The sequence below is a fragment of the Gadus chalcogrammus genome, chromosome 11, assembly GCF_026213295.1.
Source record: "Gadus chalcogrammus isolate NIFS_2021 chromosome 11, NIFS_Gcha_1.0, whole genome shotgun sequence".
Taxonomy (NCBI): Eukaryota; Metazoa; Chordata; class Actinopteri; order Gadiformes; family Gadidae; genus Gadus; species Gadus chalcogrammus.
The window spans coordinates 5413694-5429339 of NC_079422.1; the positions used below are offsets into that span (position 1 = coordinate 5413694).

General features: G+C 45.6%; 1 protein-coding gene across 2 annotated transcripts in view; it reads left to right on the plus strand.

The window, feature by feature from the left end:
* The first annotated feature begins 501 nt into the window (after positions 1-501).
* The window catches only part of clcn1b (chloride channel, voltage-sensitive 1b), a 28563-nt gene continuing 13418 nt past the window's right edge, over positions 502-15646 (plus strand). The window contains exons 1-5 of one of the 2 annotated variants that reach the window (XM_056602169.1): positions 502-946; positions 10540-10783; positions 11403-11534; positions 14901-15029; positions 15488-15621. In XM_056602169.1, coding sequence (XP_056458144.1) covers positions 896-946; positions 10540-10783; positions 11403-11534; positions 14901-15029; positions 15488-15621 — 690 coding nt within the window. In that variant the 5' untranslated portion in view covers positions 502-895. Of the gene's footprint in view, positions 947-989; positions 2134-10539; positions 10784-11402; positions 11535-14900; positions 15030-15487; positions 15622-15646 lie in introns of those variants that run through there. The other variant, XM_056602170.1, reaches the window with a different exon arrangement.

A 15646-nucleotide genomic window follows, 5' to 3' on the forward strand; every position in this document is an offset into this window, starting at 1 on the left:
GCATGCGCGTGTGGCGTTTTCCAGGGTGCTTTCTAATGAGTTGCTGTGTTAAAGGGGATGCCTATCCGTTAATTACGCACAACATCCCAACCCTTGACTAAGTCCCTTCTCATATGACCGCTTAATGTGTGCGTGTATGTGTGGAGTTACAGGGAAGAGTGGGGGGTGGGGGCAGGGGGGTGTGAGCTACTGAAGCAGTCCAGCAACATGGGATTGCTATGGACGGTGCAAGACTCGGTGCAAGGAGGATGAGTGGAGAGACAGAGATAGAGAGACACGGGGAACTCATTGAGCCGTGGCTCAAGGCCGCTGGGCTTGCGTCATTGGCTGACGAGGTGAGAGCTGTCATAGGAGTGTCATGTGCATCTTCCTGATCACGTTGCAGGGGCAGCCCTGTGGGGGGGGGGGGGGGGGCCCTCCCCTCACCCCCCCTGTCCAAACAAGATCTCCCCATGCAAAAACACACATCTTACTGCCCCATCTAACAGTGTGTGTGTGTTAGCGTGCGTGTGTGTATGCCTGTGAGCGTGTGTGTGTTTTAAGGGTGTCTGCAATTCTAATAACGGAAGGCAGTGCGTCCTTCACTGCCGCATCATATCACCGCCCTCTCTCCACCGTGCTCTTTCTGTGTGTGTGTCTTCTTCTTTCCATACGTCCAGCGGAGGGAGCGCATGGCCTATAGCCTCGGGATCACCTGGCCCAGACCCACACGACGGAGAAGAGCTGCTGCTGGACTTCACAGACTGTGTGTGCACGATAGTTGTATTTGCCAAGCATAACTAAAGCGGAGAGTGTGCGTGTGTGTGTGTTTGCGTGTGTGTGTGTCTGCTGCCCGAGCCGGTGGAAATGCTGGGGCGTCCTACGGGGTTATTTTTGGGTCAGTGACAACGTGTCAATGGCTGCAGATGCGTCGCAAAGGAAGGCTCTGCGATACCAACAGACCTTGGTAGGCCCTTTCTCATCCTTCTCTCTGTCCACCTGTCTCCATCCGCCGTCTTGTCTGGCTCTTTGTCACAATAACTTCTGTTTACGTGTGTCCCCTCCCCCTTCCGCCTTTACCTGAATGTCAATGTGTTTCTCTACCTGTTGCTTAAGTCTCTTGACAACAGCTGGTTGCTGACCGGACTCTTCCGTAGGATTATTTAGTTTTGTCCCCAGCGAGCCGTAGGTTTGTCAGATGTTTTGGATTTAGTTCATTGGATAGCGTGTGTCTTGTGTCCACATTGTGGGATGGCCTGAGCATGTGTCTAGGATTTATTTTTGTTTTGGCCGAGGTAGACCCGGGGTTTCCACTATTGATCAACAACATCTGAAACGTGGTTCGCCTTCTCTTGCCACCACGCCACTTCTCCCTGAAGTTTGTATTCTACTCTATTTTATTCTATAAATAAAATAAAACACAAGCATGGGTAAACAAAAGTTCTTATTAAGATGCTCTCTCAAGTGTATGATCTATATTATTTTTCATAGTTTCTGACACGTGTGTATTATATGCGCATGAGAGGAATACTTTTCGGTCCACCTGCTAGTTTGGTATTGGAGTGAGACATCTTAACGCAATGTTCTCTTAACCTTTTTATCCGGGATCCTGTTTCCAGGCATGGAGGCTATGCGCTCACACTCCTGCGTTATGTTGTTCCCATCACTTTACTGACATACGGTGGTATGTTTCGCTGGCCAAAAATGTATTTTCTCTCTCTCTCACCGTCTCCGGCCACATAACCGTGGTTGTTTTCAAGCGTTGGGCGGGTATAAATACTGATCAACACGAAACCTGAGCAGACAGGTCCCGCCGATGTGTGGAGGCAGATGAAGTCATGTCACCGTATCCAAGCGTTCATCTGTTTTAATGTTCATCCCGGGGTCGGCTCTCGCTGTGGGGCGACCGCTGGAGTTTCACGTCCTTTTCAACACTTTGGTCTATTCTTACCACCCACTGCATCGGCACTAATGCCAGGAAGGACTTTATTTTTTATTCCTTTACCCCGATGATTCGTGAAGCATCTCTGTCAACATCATGTCAACACATTGCTGGAGGACCGGATGCTGAAGAAAAAACATTGGTTGCCATCCGCTCTAAATTTCTTCTACTTCAAGAGGGAGATATGGAAAAATTACACATTGGTGTAGGAGGTAATGTAAGACAGGCTTAAGAGTGTGTGTGTGTGTGTGTGTGTGTGTGTGTGTGTGTGTGTGTGTGTGTGTGTGTGTGTGTGTGTGGGTGTGTGGGTGTGTGTGTGTGTGTGCGTGTGTGCGCTCTCCAGAGAAGACGTGATGAGCATGTGAGAGGAGCCGCAGGAGAGAGGTGAGAGAGTGTCAATACCATTCCTTTCAGTGTCTCTGGATGCGTGCCCAAGGCAAACCCCTAAACCTCAGCCCGGTCCCTGCCTCCCGGGAGGTGCAGGTCAGATATAAATAAGAAGCGTCCATTAATCACACTAGCCCCAGGCCCAGGTTCTGTGCTGTACCCGGTCCTGTACCCGGACACCAGCGCTGTCAATGTGGTGATGAAGAAAATGACTGGGCGCGTATGTGTGCACATGGGTGCATGCCTGTGTGTACGGATACATGCATGCACGCATGCATCCGTACACACCTGACACATGCTTCAAGTAAGGTTTATGGATGTGTGTGTGTGTGTGTGTGTGTGTGTGTGTGTGTGTGTGTGTGTGTGTGTGTGTGTGTGTGTGTGTTTGTCTGCAGATCAGCAACCATCCCTACATCCTGTTGTTATTGGTACATGGACCGCCGAGGGTGGCCTCCTGGTTGGCTGCTTATTAGCATTAAGAGCCAGGTTGTGCTAGCGCCGGAACGAGGTGTCCTCCTGGCGCCAGGTTAACTTTCAACGAACTGACCGCCCCCAGATTGATCTGTCTCTCCCTGTGTCTTGCATGTGGACCCCCTGGTCTGAGACAGAACCGTAGAATAACAACCCTTGTTGAGCCTCTGTCTGGCCCTGTTTGGATCTACTTATTTTTGCCTATTTTTTAATAATGAACACTCATCGAGTACCCTTGCCAATTTGATGTTTATGGGTTAATGGATGTAATCATATTCTAATTCTAACGTAATTTATGCAATCCAATCAAAATTCTTGCAATATATGGCCCCCCCGGGAGCCCAAATTCTGCATTACCGTGCCAATAAGACACTTAATAGGTTTGGCTTGATGGGGAAGTCTGTGTTGTTAGTTTTATGGCGGTCGTGTTTATCCTGTCCAGGTCAAGTCCAGGTCACACAGCTGTGTTTGCCCCCTCACAGGCAGGAAATGACCTCTGTGGTTTAACGTCATGTTGACAAACTAGTGGAAGCAGTTAGGAACACATGTATGTGAGTGTGTGTGTTACTGTACATTTATCAGTGTCTTCTCCGATGTGTCGTGTGGTGGTTTAGTCAGAAGCCGGTATGGGCGAGGAGATGAGTAGAAGGGAATCCGTTAGAATGTCTACGGGGGTGAATCTGATCTTTGAGCTCTCGCGTTTTACAGCCTAATAAAAAGGGCTTGCTATTGCACACTGGAATGCCTAGTCTGTAAAACCACTAAACCATTTACTTACCTAATATCACAGCCGCACACTTTTCTGTAAACCGTTTATATAGATATGATTGATAATTATGAATGATGAGCTAATCGATCATTGGTTTCCATGAGTGGACGGCTGGTTGGTATTGCAATAGGGTATCGATAGCTCGCTGTTGTCCTATTATGTAAAGGTTAAACTCCTCCATCTGTCTGCAGCGCAAGGCTCCTGGGAGAGATGACCCGATAGAGAGACAAACAGAATGAGAGAGAGAGAGAGAGAGTGAGAGAGGTGTGGAGAAGTGTGTCAGTGACCATTGGGGCACACTGGTGCTAAAATTATCCCCGAGTAAGGTTTCACCTCCGGGGGGGGGGGGGGGGGGGGGGGGGTGCCGCGGTCGGATGGACGGCGTCCAAGGGAAGAGCGGGGGGGTGGGGAAGGGGGCTAGGGGAGGGGGCTGGGGGGGACGAGAGAAAGTTTCAGAGGAAATAATGAGAGAAAAGTAGTAAGGTTAACACACATAGGTCAAAGGTGGGATTCATTGAGAAAGGTGGTTGAGGGTGCGGGTTCCCCTGTGCGCCATCAGAGGGACAGGGACGCCGTCATAGGGTGACAGTCGCCGATGAGGAACTTGTACCCGACTAGATGCTCGTGATTCAATGTATTTACACACTTTATTTCCCGTCTTTTGTTTCACATCTGGATTGTGTTTCACTGTTCCTCATTTAGGAATGATTTGACCTTTCATGCCCGGGCTGAGTTTAAACTATATTCTGTTTACCCGTGAACCAAGGCCCGTTTCAGCTCTCTAACACAGGGTGGAAGCAGCAGAACGGGCTCCGTGTTTCCCTGGCCTTAAAGCCCAGGGAACAAGCAGCATAGGGGATCCACAAGGGTCAAGTTGCGTTTTGAATGTTCAATCATTAAATCCTAACGGCTTGCTGCTAAACCCGTATCGTCTATCATAGATATAGACGTATCCAGCCTCCTTCAATAACTGCCCTGGTCCCTGAACTGGGAGTCTGGAATCTGCTGGGTTCGCTGACTGGCGGGCCCGGAGAATCCACAGTACAGAATTAAGAGCTGCTGACAACTTATTGTCAAGCTTCAAGTGTCTGCATTAACCTCCTGTCCTTTCCCTTCCGTACCACTCTAATATGCGAGTCTGTGTGTGTATGTGCGTGTGTGTGTGTGTGCGTGTGTTTGTGTGTGCATGGGTGTAAGTGTTTGGGCGTGCTTGTGTGTGTGTGTGTGTGTGTGTGTGTGTGTGTGTGTGTGTGTGTGTGTGTGTGTGTGTGTGTGTGTGTGTGTGTGTGTGTGTGTGTGTGTGTGTGTGTGTGTGTTTGTGCACCCCAATATATATATATGTATATACAGTATGTGTGTGAGTGTGTATATACATGTGTGTGTGAGAATGTGTGTAAATTCATGCAGTATATTACAGTAGTCATACCTGTCAATCACTAGGAACCTTTGAGCAGGCAGGAACAGACCGCCTAGGTCACATTGAAAGATTCCGAAAGACAAGGAAGGGCAGAGGGAGAGAGGGAGAGAGGGAGAGAGGGAGAGAGAGAGAGAGAGAGGGAGAGAGAGAGAGAGAGAGAGAGAGAGAGAGAGTATATTAGGAGGGATATTTGGAAGAAAATGGGCAAGAAAAGAGAACAGCCTAGGAAAGATGAGAGAACGCATCAACACTTTTGAGACAGTTTTGAATATAGACCAGATTCTGGTAAGGTATGAACAGTTATTCCTGTATATGTACTGTACAAAGTAGGACACAGGTGCTACTGCATTTCTGTAATATATAAAAGATGTATATGTACACAACCGTTCAAAAGTTTGGGGTCACCCAGACAATTTCATGTTTTCAACAGTTTTCAGCTCTGCTAAGATAATTGTGCAAGGGTTTTCTAATCATCAATTAGCCTTTCAACACGATTAGCTAAACAATGTACCATTAGAACACAGGAGTGCTGTTTCCTGGAAATTGGCCTCTGTACACCTATGTAGATATTCTATTAAAAATCGTCCGTTTCCAGCTAGAATAGTTATTTATCACATTAACAATGTCTAGGCTGTATTTCTGATTCCTCTCTAAGTGACCCCAAACTTTTGAACGGTAGTGTACATCTATCATTATATATATATTTTAAATTATTTTCCTTTCTTTTTAAGATTGATATAGACTTTGCAAAGATATTGATTGATCCAGAACGATAGATAAAAATGAGAAAAAATTATTAAACTTTAAATTACAAAGATATATATAATGGTTTCCATAGCCGTTACCAACCCCCAGTGGCTCCGTCCAGCTGATAGTGTTAAAGTGACAGCGAGACGCTTCCCACTCTGTTGTGCCTCTGGTGCTGTAGACGTGGGGCATTAACGAGGACACGAGCAGTGTTTGGGGAGGAACTGGTTCAAAGAGCTGTGTTGTTACCACTGTGTTCAGTATTAATGACAGTGTTTTGTCAGTATTAATGACAGTGTTTTGGAAACCCTGCAGCTGTTAGTTTGTGTATGTGTTGGGGTGGGGGTCCTGAAGGATTTTTTTCCGGGTTTTCCTCTCTGACGGGGTCTTATTCTTTCCATCTGTCCATCAGTCAGGGGAGTCATGTTTAATCATTAACCTTGGCTGCAGGATTACCCTGTTAAAAGGCTTGCACACACACACACACACACACACACACACACACACACACACACACACACACACACACACACACACACGCACACACACACACACACACACACATACAAGCACACACACACACACGCGCGCGCGTGTACACACAAACACACACACACGCGCCCACGTACACACAAACACACACACACACAAACACACACACACACACACACACACACAACCGCGTTGACCTGCACACACGCATACACACACACACACACACACAGATACACAGAGACACACAAATGTTGACATGCATGCACACAAGCAACCAAATACACACACACAAACATACACACACACACGCACACACTCACACACACACACACACACACACACACACACACACACACACACACACACACACACACACACACACACACACACACACACACACACACACACACACACTCAAACACACACGCACAAACACACATTCACACTCACACAAACATTGACCACACAAAACACAGGCCTTTTTTGCTCTCGTGATTTCATAATGGACAAAGGAATGTGTTATTATTTTTTTTAATTAACTCTCAATGCCACACTGCCCTTCACCTTCTGCATCTATTACCAGCTCTCCCTCTCTCTCTCTCTCTCTCTCTCTCTCTCTCTCTCTCTCTCTCTCTCTCTCTCTCTGTCTCTCTCTGTCTCTGTCTCTCCCTCGCTCTATCTTAATATATCTCAGTCCTCTATTCTCTCCCTCTCTTAGACTATATCTCAGCTTTAGAGCCTTTCTATTTCCTGCTGAATTTGTCGTTCCCTTTAAAGCGTAAACACAGTGTATTGCATTGTGCAGTTTGACTTAGCAGAATAAATTGTGTTGAATAAAGATTTGTAGGTGTTGAAAAGACGTTTGAGTAAAAGTCTTTACTCAAACGTTTCATGCATTGGTTAGAACCTTTATTTGATAAGAGCTGATTATCAAGTAATTACTATTACAGTTTAATTACTATTGTTATCGATCACAGTGAGCCAACTAAAACACTATTTTAAAGTATTTTTGTGTTTTTTTTTATTTTACATTAATTTAATATAAACTTTTGATGAAATCATTCGATTCAATAGAGTACCCGTAAAATGGGCACAATTTAACAACCATACTTACCGCCTATTAAACAACAAATGCCGGCTTTGTTTACTGGTTTGGAAATGGCATTATCGGAAATGGTAATATCTGAAGCAATGATTTGTGGTTTAAGTGAGCCTCGCCTGGATTGGGTCTTTAGATGATGTGTATTTATCGGGGTTCGTCCTTAAGGAAACAGATGCTATGATACTATGTCATCTAAACTGCTTTGTTTCCTGGATAATGGTCATCAAAATCAAGGGATAATGATGAGATCAAATACAACTTTATTACTCCCCGGAGGCAAATTCAGGAAACAGTGCAAAGCAAAAAAACAAAAGTGAAGATCAAAAATGCAAATAAGAATATGAATACAAATGGGAAGATCTGTACATATAGATAGATGTATATATATTGTACATATATGTTTTGCATTAAAAAATATTGTACAGATAGAGTATTGACATAATAATGATGATGATTAACAACTCATAATAATTCATAATTGAAATGTATCCAGTCCATGGCGGAAGGTGATGGGATGTGTGAGCCAAAAGCTTGTTTGAGGGGTTGGCAACTTCGACAACACACATCCGCACGGCGTGTGAAAGCCTTGCTAAATGAACGTCACTGACGTCTCGACCCGTAGCCGTTCCCTGAGTAATGGACTCAGGCCTACAGGGTGACACTAGGCATACAGCGGCTGAGGGATGAGTGTGGAGCAATGCGGTGAGAATGTATCAAGGCTTTTCAATGTCTCTCTCACGCTGTCCACTGCCACTGGCCCCTCTAATCACTCCCTGTGATCAATCTGCAGGCATTTTAACAGCTCACTCTGGGTGCTGTGTCAGGTCCCTGGGAGACTGTGTTAGGCTTTGTCGTAGTTATAAGAGAGAAAGTGGCTCAAGGACAACACAATGTTAGAGATGCCTCGTGAGGAACAGGTAAAGGCTGAATTTGTTCAATTTGTTTAGGTTTAATGATTTTAAACTATATTTAGTTAATTAAGTTTGTTATTATGACTGTATATTGTATGTGGTTTAATGCACTTCAGATAGTTTGAAATAACATTTGATGTAATATAATACAATAATTTCAATATGTGTCCTTGCATCACTCAAATGTTGGAAAGTGTAAGTGTGTGTGTGTGTGTGTGTGTGTGTGTGTGTGTGTGTGTGTGTGTGTGTGTGTGTGTGTGTGTGTGTGTGTGTGTGTTTAATAAAATCCAAAAGTAGGAAAATATTGCATGTAATATAATATAATCAATACTATATAATAATTATGATAATACTACTACTGCGGCTATGACAGCTAATTCACACCCAACATTATTTAGATTATTATCATTATTATAATTAATATACTTTATTGTCTTTTTATTTTATTTTTTAGATGCAAGTGGGACATCTGGTTTTATGCAACGTGATTAGCAGGGCTGAGGCCTGCTGATGGAGTCCGAGACTCTCTTTATGAGCCCTTGACAGTGTGAATGCAAAGCACCTGCTCTGGGTCCATGTATTAATTATACACCTCTATATTGGTCGGCTCGCCACGTGACTGCACTTCTTCAATCAGGCCAACTGTATATGCTATAGCTGCAGGGAGCTCTGTTACACCACATATATACCATCAGGAGTCTTCTCAGGACAAGTCTTTACATTAGAAGAGTCAACGTTTTCTGCTACAAATAATAATAAAACAATACGCAAATATCCTAGTAATAATTATCATTATTATTATTATTAATTATTATGATTATTATCTATGTTTATTCTTTATTATTATCACGATAAAAAATCGATTATCCTAAGAAAATCGAAACACAAAATGTCAGAGTAAAAAATCTAAATAGTTCAACTAAAATGTTTCATCATAAAATAAAATACAATGAGTAAAGTGCCTCATACTCTTCCGTCATAGGAATGAGTTAAACAACAGCAGACCTATTAACTCCCTATACCTCATAGGAAGCCAATAGACGTACTCGAGCGCTCGGCTAGCTTCAGTCCACACGCTGCCTCTAGCACACCAGAGAAAGCCCCAGAAACCAACTGGAGGAGCACGGCGCTGGACGGTGAGCGCCGGGGTAATGCGACCATCTCCGTGAGTCAGGTGGCTGATCTATAACTGGGATCCAGTGGGTCTCCTGTTCGCGGGGACTGGGCTCCCTGTATGAGTTACCTCCGTGGCGCTCTGTGGCCGTGCTGGGAGGGGCATGTGATCCTGGGGGTTTGGGTTGCACTTCATATCTGCGTGGGATGGGCCGGGTTCTTCTGGGTTTATAGTGGGCCGCGTAGTGGAAGGGGAGCGAGGTGAAAGGTGACGCACATCAGCTCGCCTCGGAGCGCGCGTGCCCGTGTGTGTGTGTGTGTGTGTGTGTGTGCACGTGTATAAGGTGAGGATATCAGCTTGATTGTCAATTTGGGTATGCATGCATGTGGGTGTTTGAGATAGAGAGAGACGCTCTCTCTCTCTGTGTGTGAGCAGGAAGGGGAAGGTGTGGAATGTTCTCCGGTCCAGGATCCCTTCCTCTGACTGCGCTGGCCTCCCGCCAGCCTCTGGCTCTTCCCAGGGAGGGGTTTTTTCCGATCTGTATGCCCGTTTTGTCTATTTCTGTCTGGCAGGGGATTCAGGTTGATGTGTATCCCTTACGCAAACGCCGCACATTCCCTGTCTCTCTCTGCTGGGGCCCAAGACTCACAGGTTGCTCCACACAGTCTAGGTGGTCAGACGCTGACCTTTCCCCTCTCGCTGTCCATAGCGCTAGCTCTCTCGCTCTCTTCTCTCTTTCTTTCTTTCTTTCTTTCTTTCTTTCTTTCTTTCTTTCTTTCTTTCTTTCTTTCTTTCTTTCTTTCTTTCTTTCTTTCTTTCTTTCTTTCTTTCTTTCTTTCTTTCTTTCTTTCTTTCTTTCTTTCTTTCTTTCTTTCTTTCTTTCTTTCTTTCTTTCTTTCTTTCTTTCTTTCTCTTGCTCCCTCTGCCTCCTCTCTCCACCTCTCTCTCCCTCTCTATATTGATATCTGAATCTCTCTCTTTCTTCCCACCTCTCTCTGGCTATCTCTCACTACACTCCCCCCCCGCTCTATTTGCTTATCTCTCCCATGTCCCATCTAATTGTTCTGTTATTAACACCATCTGCTAAAACACACTGCGATCAAAGTGCTGCTAACAGAAGCAAACATGCTTACATCATCCTTCTGTGTTACGCTTTCAAACCCAGTGCAGCATTATGGGTAACGTAACTTTCCTCCCCTGCTCAGCTGTACGGCGAGTACAGGGAACAATTGGGAAGCTTTGCCAGACGGGAGGCGGCACGCCTGCTGACAGAGAAACAATGGCGACAGGCGGGAGACGACACCATGGGAACCGGACGCAAAGGCCATGGCCGGCGGCACCACGACCCCCACCGCCACCGCCAGCAGCACCAGCCCCCCACGCTGGACTCTCATCTGTCCCAAACCTCCTCCTCCACCCAGAAGCCCCGGCCCTACTCCAAATGCCAAGGTGACTCCCCCAGCCCGCTGTAGTGTGGCCGTCCCTCCACAGTCAATCAGGAGTCTCTTGTCTAAAGGGTGATATCCCAAATAGTCACATGTCCTCGGACAAAGGATTAAATGTCATGATTTGGAGTGGATTGTAGAGCAGGTCATTGTGCCCTGAATCCTGAAGAAGGAAGGCTCTCAGGGAATGATGGTGCTCAGGTTGGGCTGTGATAGATTCCCTCTAGGTTGGTGCTAGATAGACAGACCCAAGGTTGATGCTGAAGGTCACGGTGGACTGGGCGCGCTCTGGGGAGAACACACACTGCAGAGAACTGGACCTCGGTACACGCAGTGAAGGATGATATTCAGTAAATAATCCAGGGATGATTAATCAGAAATCACTCAGGCTTAAGCCTGACTGCTAAAAAATGTCTACAAAGAAACACATCATTACCCAAACACATGCTCACACACACTGGGCACATACAAACACTCAAACACACACTGGACACGCTCACACACACATACACACACTTAGAACACACACACACACACACACAAAAACAGACGTGTATGTATGTGTGTGTGTGTGTGTGTGTGTGTGTGTGTGTGTGTGCGTGTATGTCGTGTATGTCTCCCAGACTGTTTTGCTCGTGTATGGCGGCAGATCGTCAAAAAGATGGGGGACGACTGGATCTTCCTGGTTCTGCTGGGCCTGACGATGGCGCTGGTCAGCTGGACTATGGATTACACCAGCGCCAAGAGTTTACAAGGTACCTCAAAGCGATCTGTCATTCAGGCAAAGGCCAGGAAAACCCATTCAGTACGTTTACATGCACAGCTTTATCCGATTGCAGCCATAGTTCGACCATGCTCCTCAATTGCACAACTGCAATTGTCCGAGTATACATGGCCGAAGCATGTCATGCCCCGGTATGATAGGTGGCGCTGTACCCATTTCAACTATTGGTAATCGAGCCTCTTTACATCACCATCAACAACAAACTCCGGCGGCATTCGAGAAAGATGTTTTCAGTAGATAATAGCTGTCAGTTCGGCAGCGGCGACATGAATGAATAAAGATTGCAAAACACGTCGGAAGAAAAAAACATTTATTTTGATAGATATGCCCAAAGTTACTACTTTACAACCTTGTTGATGACCAACATTTAGAACATGTACTTTCAGCCTTGGGTGAATGAAAAAATCGAAGCGTGCATTAACTGGATGCATGCGCGCTCCCGCGGCCTGGGATACACTTCTTATAGGGGGTAACTACATTGGCACAATTCCGGCTTCCTCCATCTTCTTCTACACCTTTTTAAAGGAGACATATTATGGTGTTTTCCCAACAAGTAAACATAGTATTTGAGTTCCAGAAAACACGTTTTTAAAGCTGTTTGCTGGAGCTTTTAGGAAAAAAATCTTTCCGACCACTATTCCCCTCTGCTTCGGTCCCTTCAGAATGTGCTGTTTCTGGTGTCTGTAGCTTTAATGCAAATGAGCTGCTGCCCATTGACCAATGAGCTGTCAGCATGGAGGAGAATGGATTATTGCAGTTTGCAGACTCCTGGAGCTCTAAATCTATATAATATAATATAATATAATATATAATATAATATAATATAATATAATATAATATAATATAATATAATATAATATAATAATAATATATATTGATATTTATATAATATTATATCTAATATCATGGCCAAAAGCTATGTGCGCCTCGGATGATATTATGAATCCTAAAGACTGCATTTGACGTCTCTGGTACTTCCACACCAATTAAAGACTCGTAGTGGGGAATATCTCGGCCATGGTTGAGAACAATGGGGGAAAGGAACTTTGGCCTTGACTCTCTCAAGTCCACGAACCGCGACATGGAGGAGAAAGGGATTGTACTCCGGGAGCTGAGCTACCGGACTGCCGCCGAGCTCCCCGCGCCGGAGCTGCTGGACTGCCGGACTGCCGCAGAAGCTTGGGCGGCAGTCCGGCCGCCGTCGAAGCCGTCCGGCCGCCGCCAAAGCTGCAGCTCCGGGGGTGTACTCCGGGAGCTGAACTGCCGCCGAAGCTTTCCGGCTGCTCAGGCAGCGAAAGGGAGAGAAAGGGATTGTAGTCCTGGAGCTGAGCTGCCGGGCTGCTTCTGAGTTCCCCCCGCCGGAGCTGCTCGTTCGCTGGTCCACAAAATCGTAGCTATGCTCTGATTGGAGGGGAGTGGGGAAGTGGGAGGAAATATTCAACTGTGCCCCCTTCCTAAGTAGGAGGGGGCGCCGAAACTGACTCGCTTGTTTGGTAACTGTAGGCGGGGTACTTTCAGAAATGCATATCTCACTTTTTTCAAAATTTGCATGCGTGTGGGAGCACCAGAGACCCGAAACAACACCCCAAATCCCAGGAAAAAATCTTGAGCGTGCGCAGAACACAAAATCCGATTCTAATCCGATTGAATGTATACATGCACAATTAATGCGATTATCAATCGAATAAACTAGGGGTCTTATCCGTTTAGGTCCGATTTTGGTAGATTCAGGTGTAAACATGAATTTTAAAAATCCAATCATAGTCTAACCCAATAATTCGGTTTTCTTGAGTGTCATGTAAACGCACTGAATGATAAGCATAGGGCCCTATTTTAACGGTCTGAAACGCAAGTGAGAAGCGCCAAGCGCAAGTAGCTTTGTCGCTAGTTTACCGGCACGAAAAATGACTCTAAAAGTGGTTGGTCTGAAGTAGCCTTATTACCCGTAGGTGTGGTTTGGGCGTAACGTGCAATAAACCAATGAGAGTGCAAGCTCCCATCCCCTTTAAGAGCCATGAGCGCATTTGAATCTGACGAGTTGATATTTTGACAGCGTGTCTGCAGTCTCCGATGAGACAGATGCACATGAATTTCAAACTTCAAATGGCTCAGTTTATGGCTAAATAATATGGCCTAATTCACACAGGGAATAAGGTTTTCTTCCACAACTTGAGTCCTCAAATAAATGTTGGCAAAGAAAACGTATATGATATAACATATGATATGCGGTAACTGTGGTTCTATTTAATGATATACGCCATAAATTATAAACATTGTTTCTTATCAGTATTATATGCATTATCGTTATCGACTTGTGTTCCTAATATGCATGTGTCTCCCCGTTAATATACATTGCCATGGACTGTATTATGCGTTATGTGTTTAGTTTGCGTGTGTTTAAACAGATGGACGCACACACGCGCGCCCGCATTCATTCATTATTTTTAACACTCACTCGCGGTAAAACAATGTTTTCTCACGATCAAATACTCATCAATCCTAAAGGTTATGGGCATGTACACGATGTCTGTGTCAAGAAAATATGCATTCCCCAATGCAAACTAGCAACGACACATGCGCCAGTGATTAAGTCAATTGCGCCGGATGCAAGATAGTGTGCTTTAATTTTGTGCTCTAATTACAATGCTACAATTTAAAAAATCACACCTCTACATTGAAATGCATTAAAGATACAAGACAGATACAAAGACATATTATAATCAAGTAAAACATACGGTGGTTTAAATAATAATACATTTATGAATATGTATATATCAGTTGAAGCGGCTGAGGTACATTTTGCAGTATGATTGGCATTGCTGAATCTAGAATCTTCTGAAGGATTTCTCTTTTAAGCTGCGGCACACAGTGAGTTAGAGAGAGAGGCATTCCTAAAGCTGGAGCAAGGTCATCTTTATTCAAGGGCAAGCAAACTGGATTATGTTTCCCTGGTAAAACATCGACTCACTCTCCCCTGAGATTCATAACTCAATGTTTATAATTGGAGTTTTAAAGAAAAATTTACCTACTTGTCCTAATAACGAAACGTCACCCATCTGCACCACCAACAACAAGGAGATAGAGTTGACTTAGATGTCCTTTCCCCCACAGAAAGGCTAGGCTTTCGAGAGAGTAATGCAGAAGTCCCTGGTGAAGGATGATCCGATTGGTGCTGGAGAGACGCACAGTTCTACCTCCAATATGAATAATTTGTCCCCTTTTGGAAGTACTAATGCATTACTGTCTGTCCCCCCTCTCTCTCTCTCTCTGTGACCCTGCGGTGCCCCCCCCCCCCTCCTCTCTCTCTCTCTGTGACCCTGCGGTGACCCCCCCCCAGCCTATAAGTGGGTCCACGGAGAGCTGGCGGGCAACGTGGCGCTGCAGTACCTGGCCTGGGTGTCCTACCCCATGATCCTCGTCACCTTCGCCTCGCTCTTCTGCCACCTGGTCGCCCCGCAGGCCATCGGTAGGACATCAAGCGTGGGGGGAGGGGTGCACTTGGGGGGGCGTCAGAGGCGGGGGGTAGAGTGGGATCCCCGATGAGCCTAGAGGTGCCCTGACCTGCTCATGAATGACCCTCTAGTAGTGGTATATAAAAGTATAAGTCTCCCTTTTTTTTAATCTTTTTTTTATCCTTTCATTATCACTATCGTATTTGTCCGTACATCTTATCTTATTATTCTTACTTCTTACTCTCTTGTGTGTTTTGAGATGAAGGCCCTCAAGGCTTTTCCTCTAGATTTCCCACACCGGGAAGTCATTCATTATTCTTTAGTGTTATCTGATCATGTTTTTTCTCCTTTGTCGTCCTCTTTTAACAGCCTACCACCCCTTTGTTGTTTATCTGACGCCATGTGCTTGTCTCTCTCCTCTGCTATCCCCGGGCTGCAGCAGTACTTGATTGTGTGCCTGTCTCTCTCCCAGGCTCTGGTATCCCCGAGCTGAAGACCATCCTGAGGGGCGTGGTGCTGAAGGAGTACCTGACCCTGAAGGCCTTCGTGGCCAAAGTCATCGGCCTCACCGCCGGCCTGGGGAGTGGGATGCCAGTGGGGAAGGAGGTGGGCACACCCGCAAACATACTCT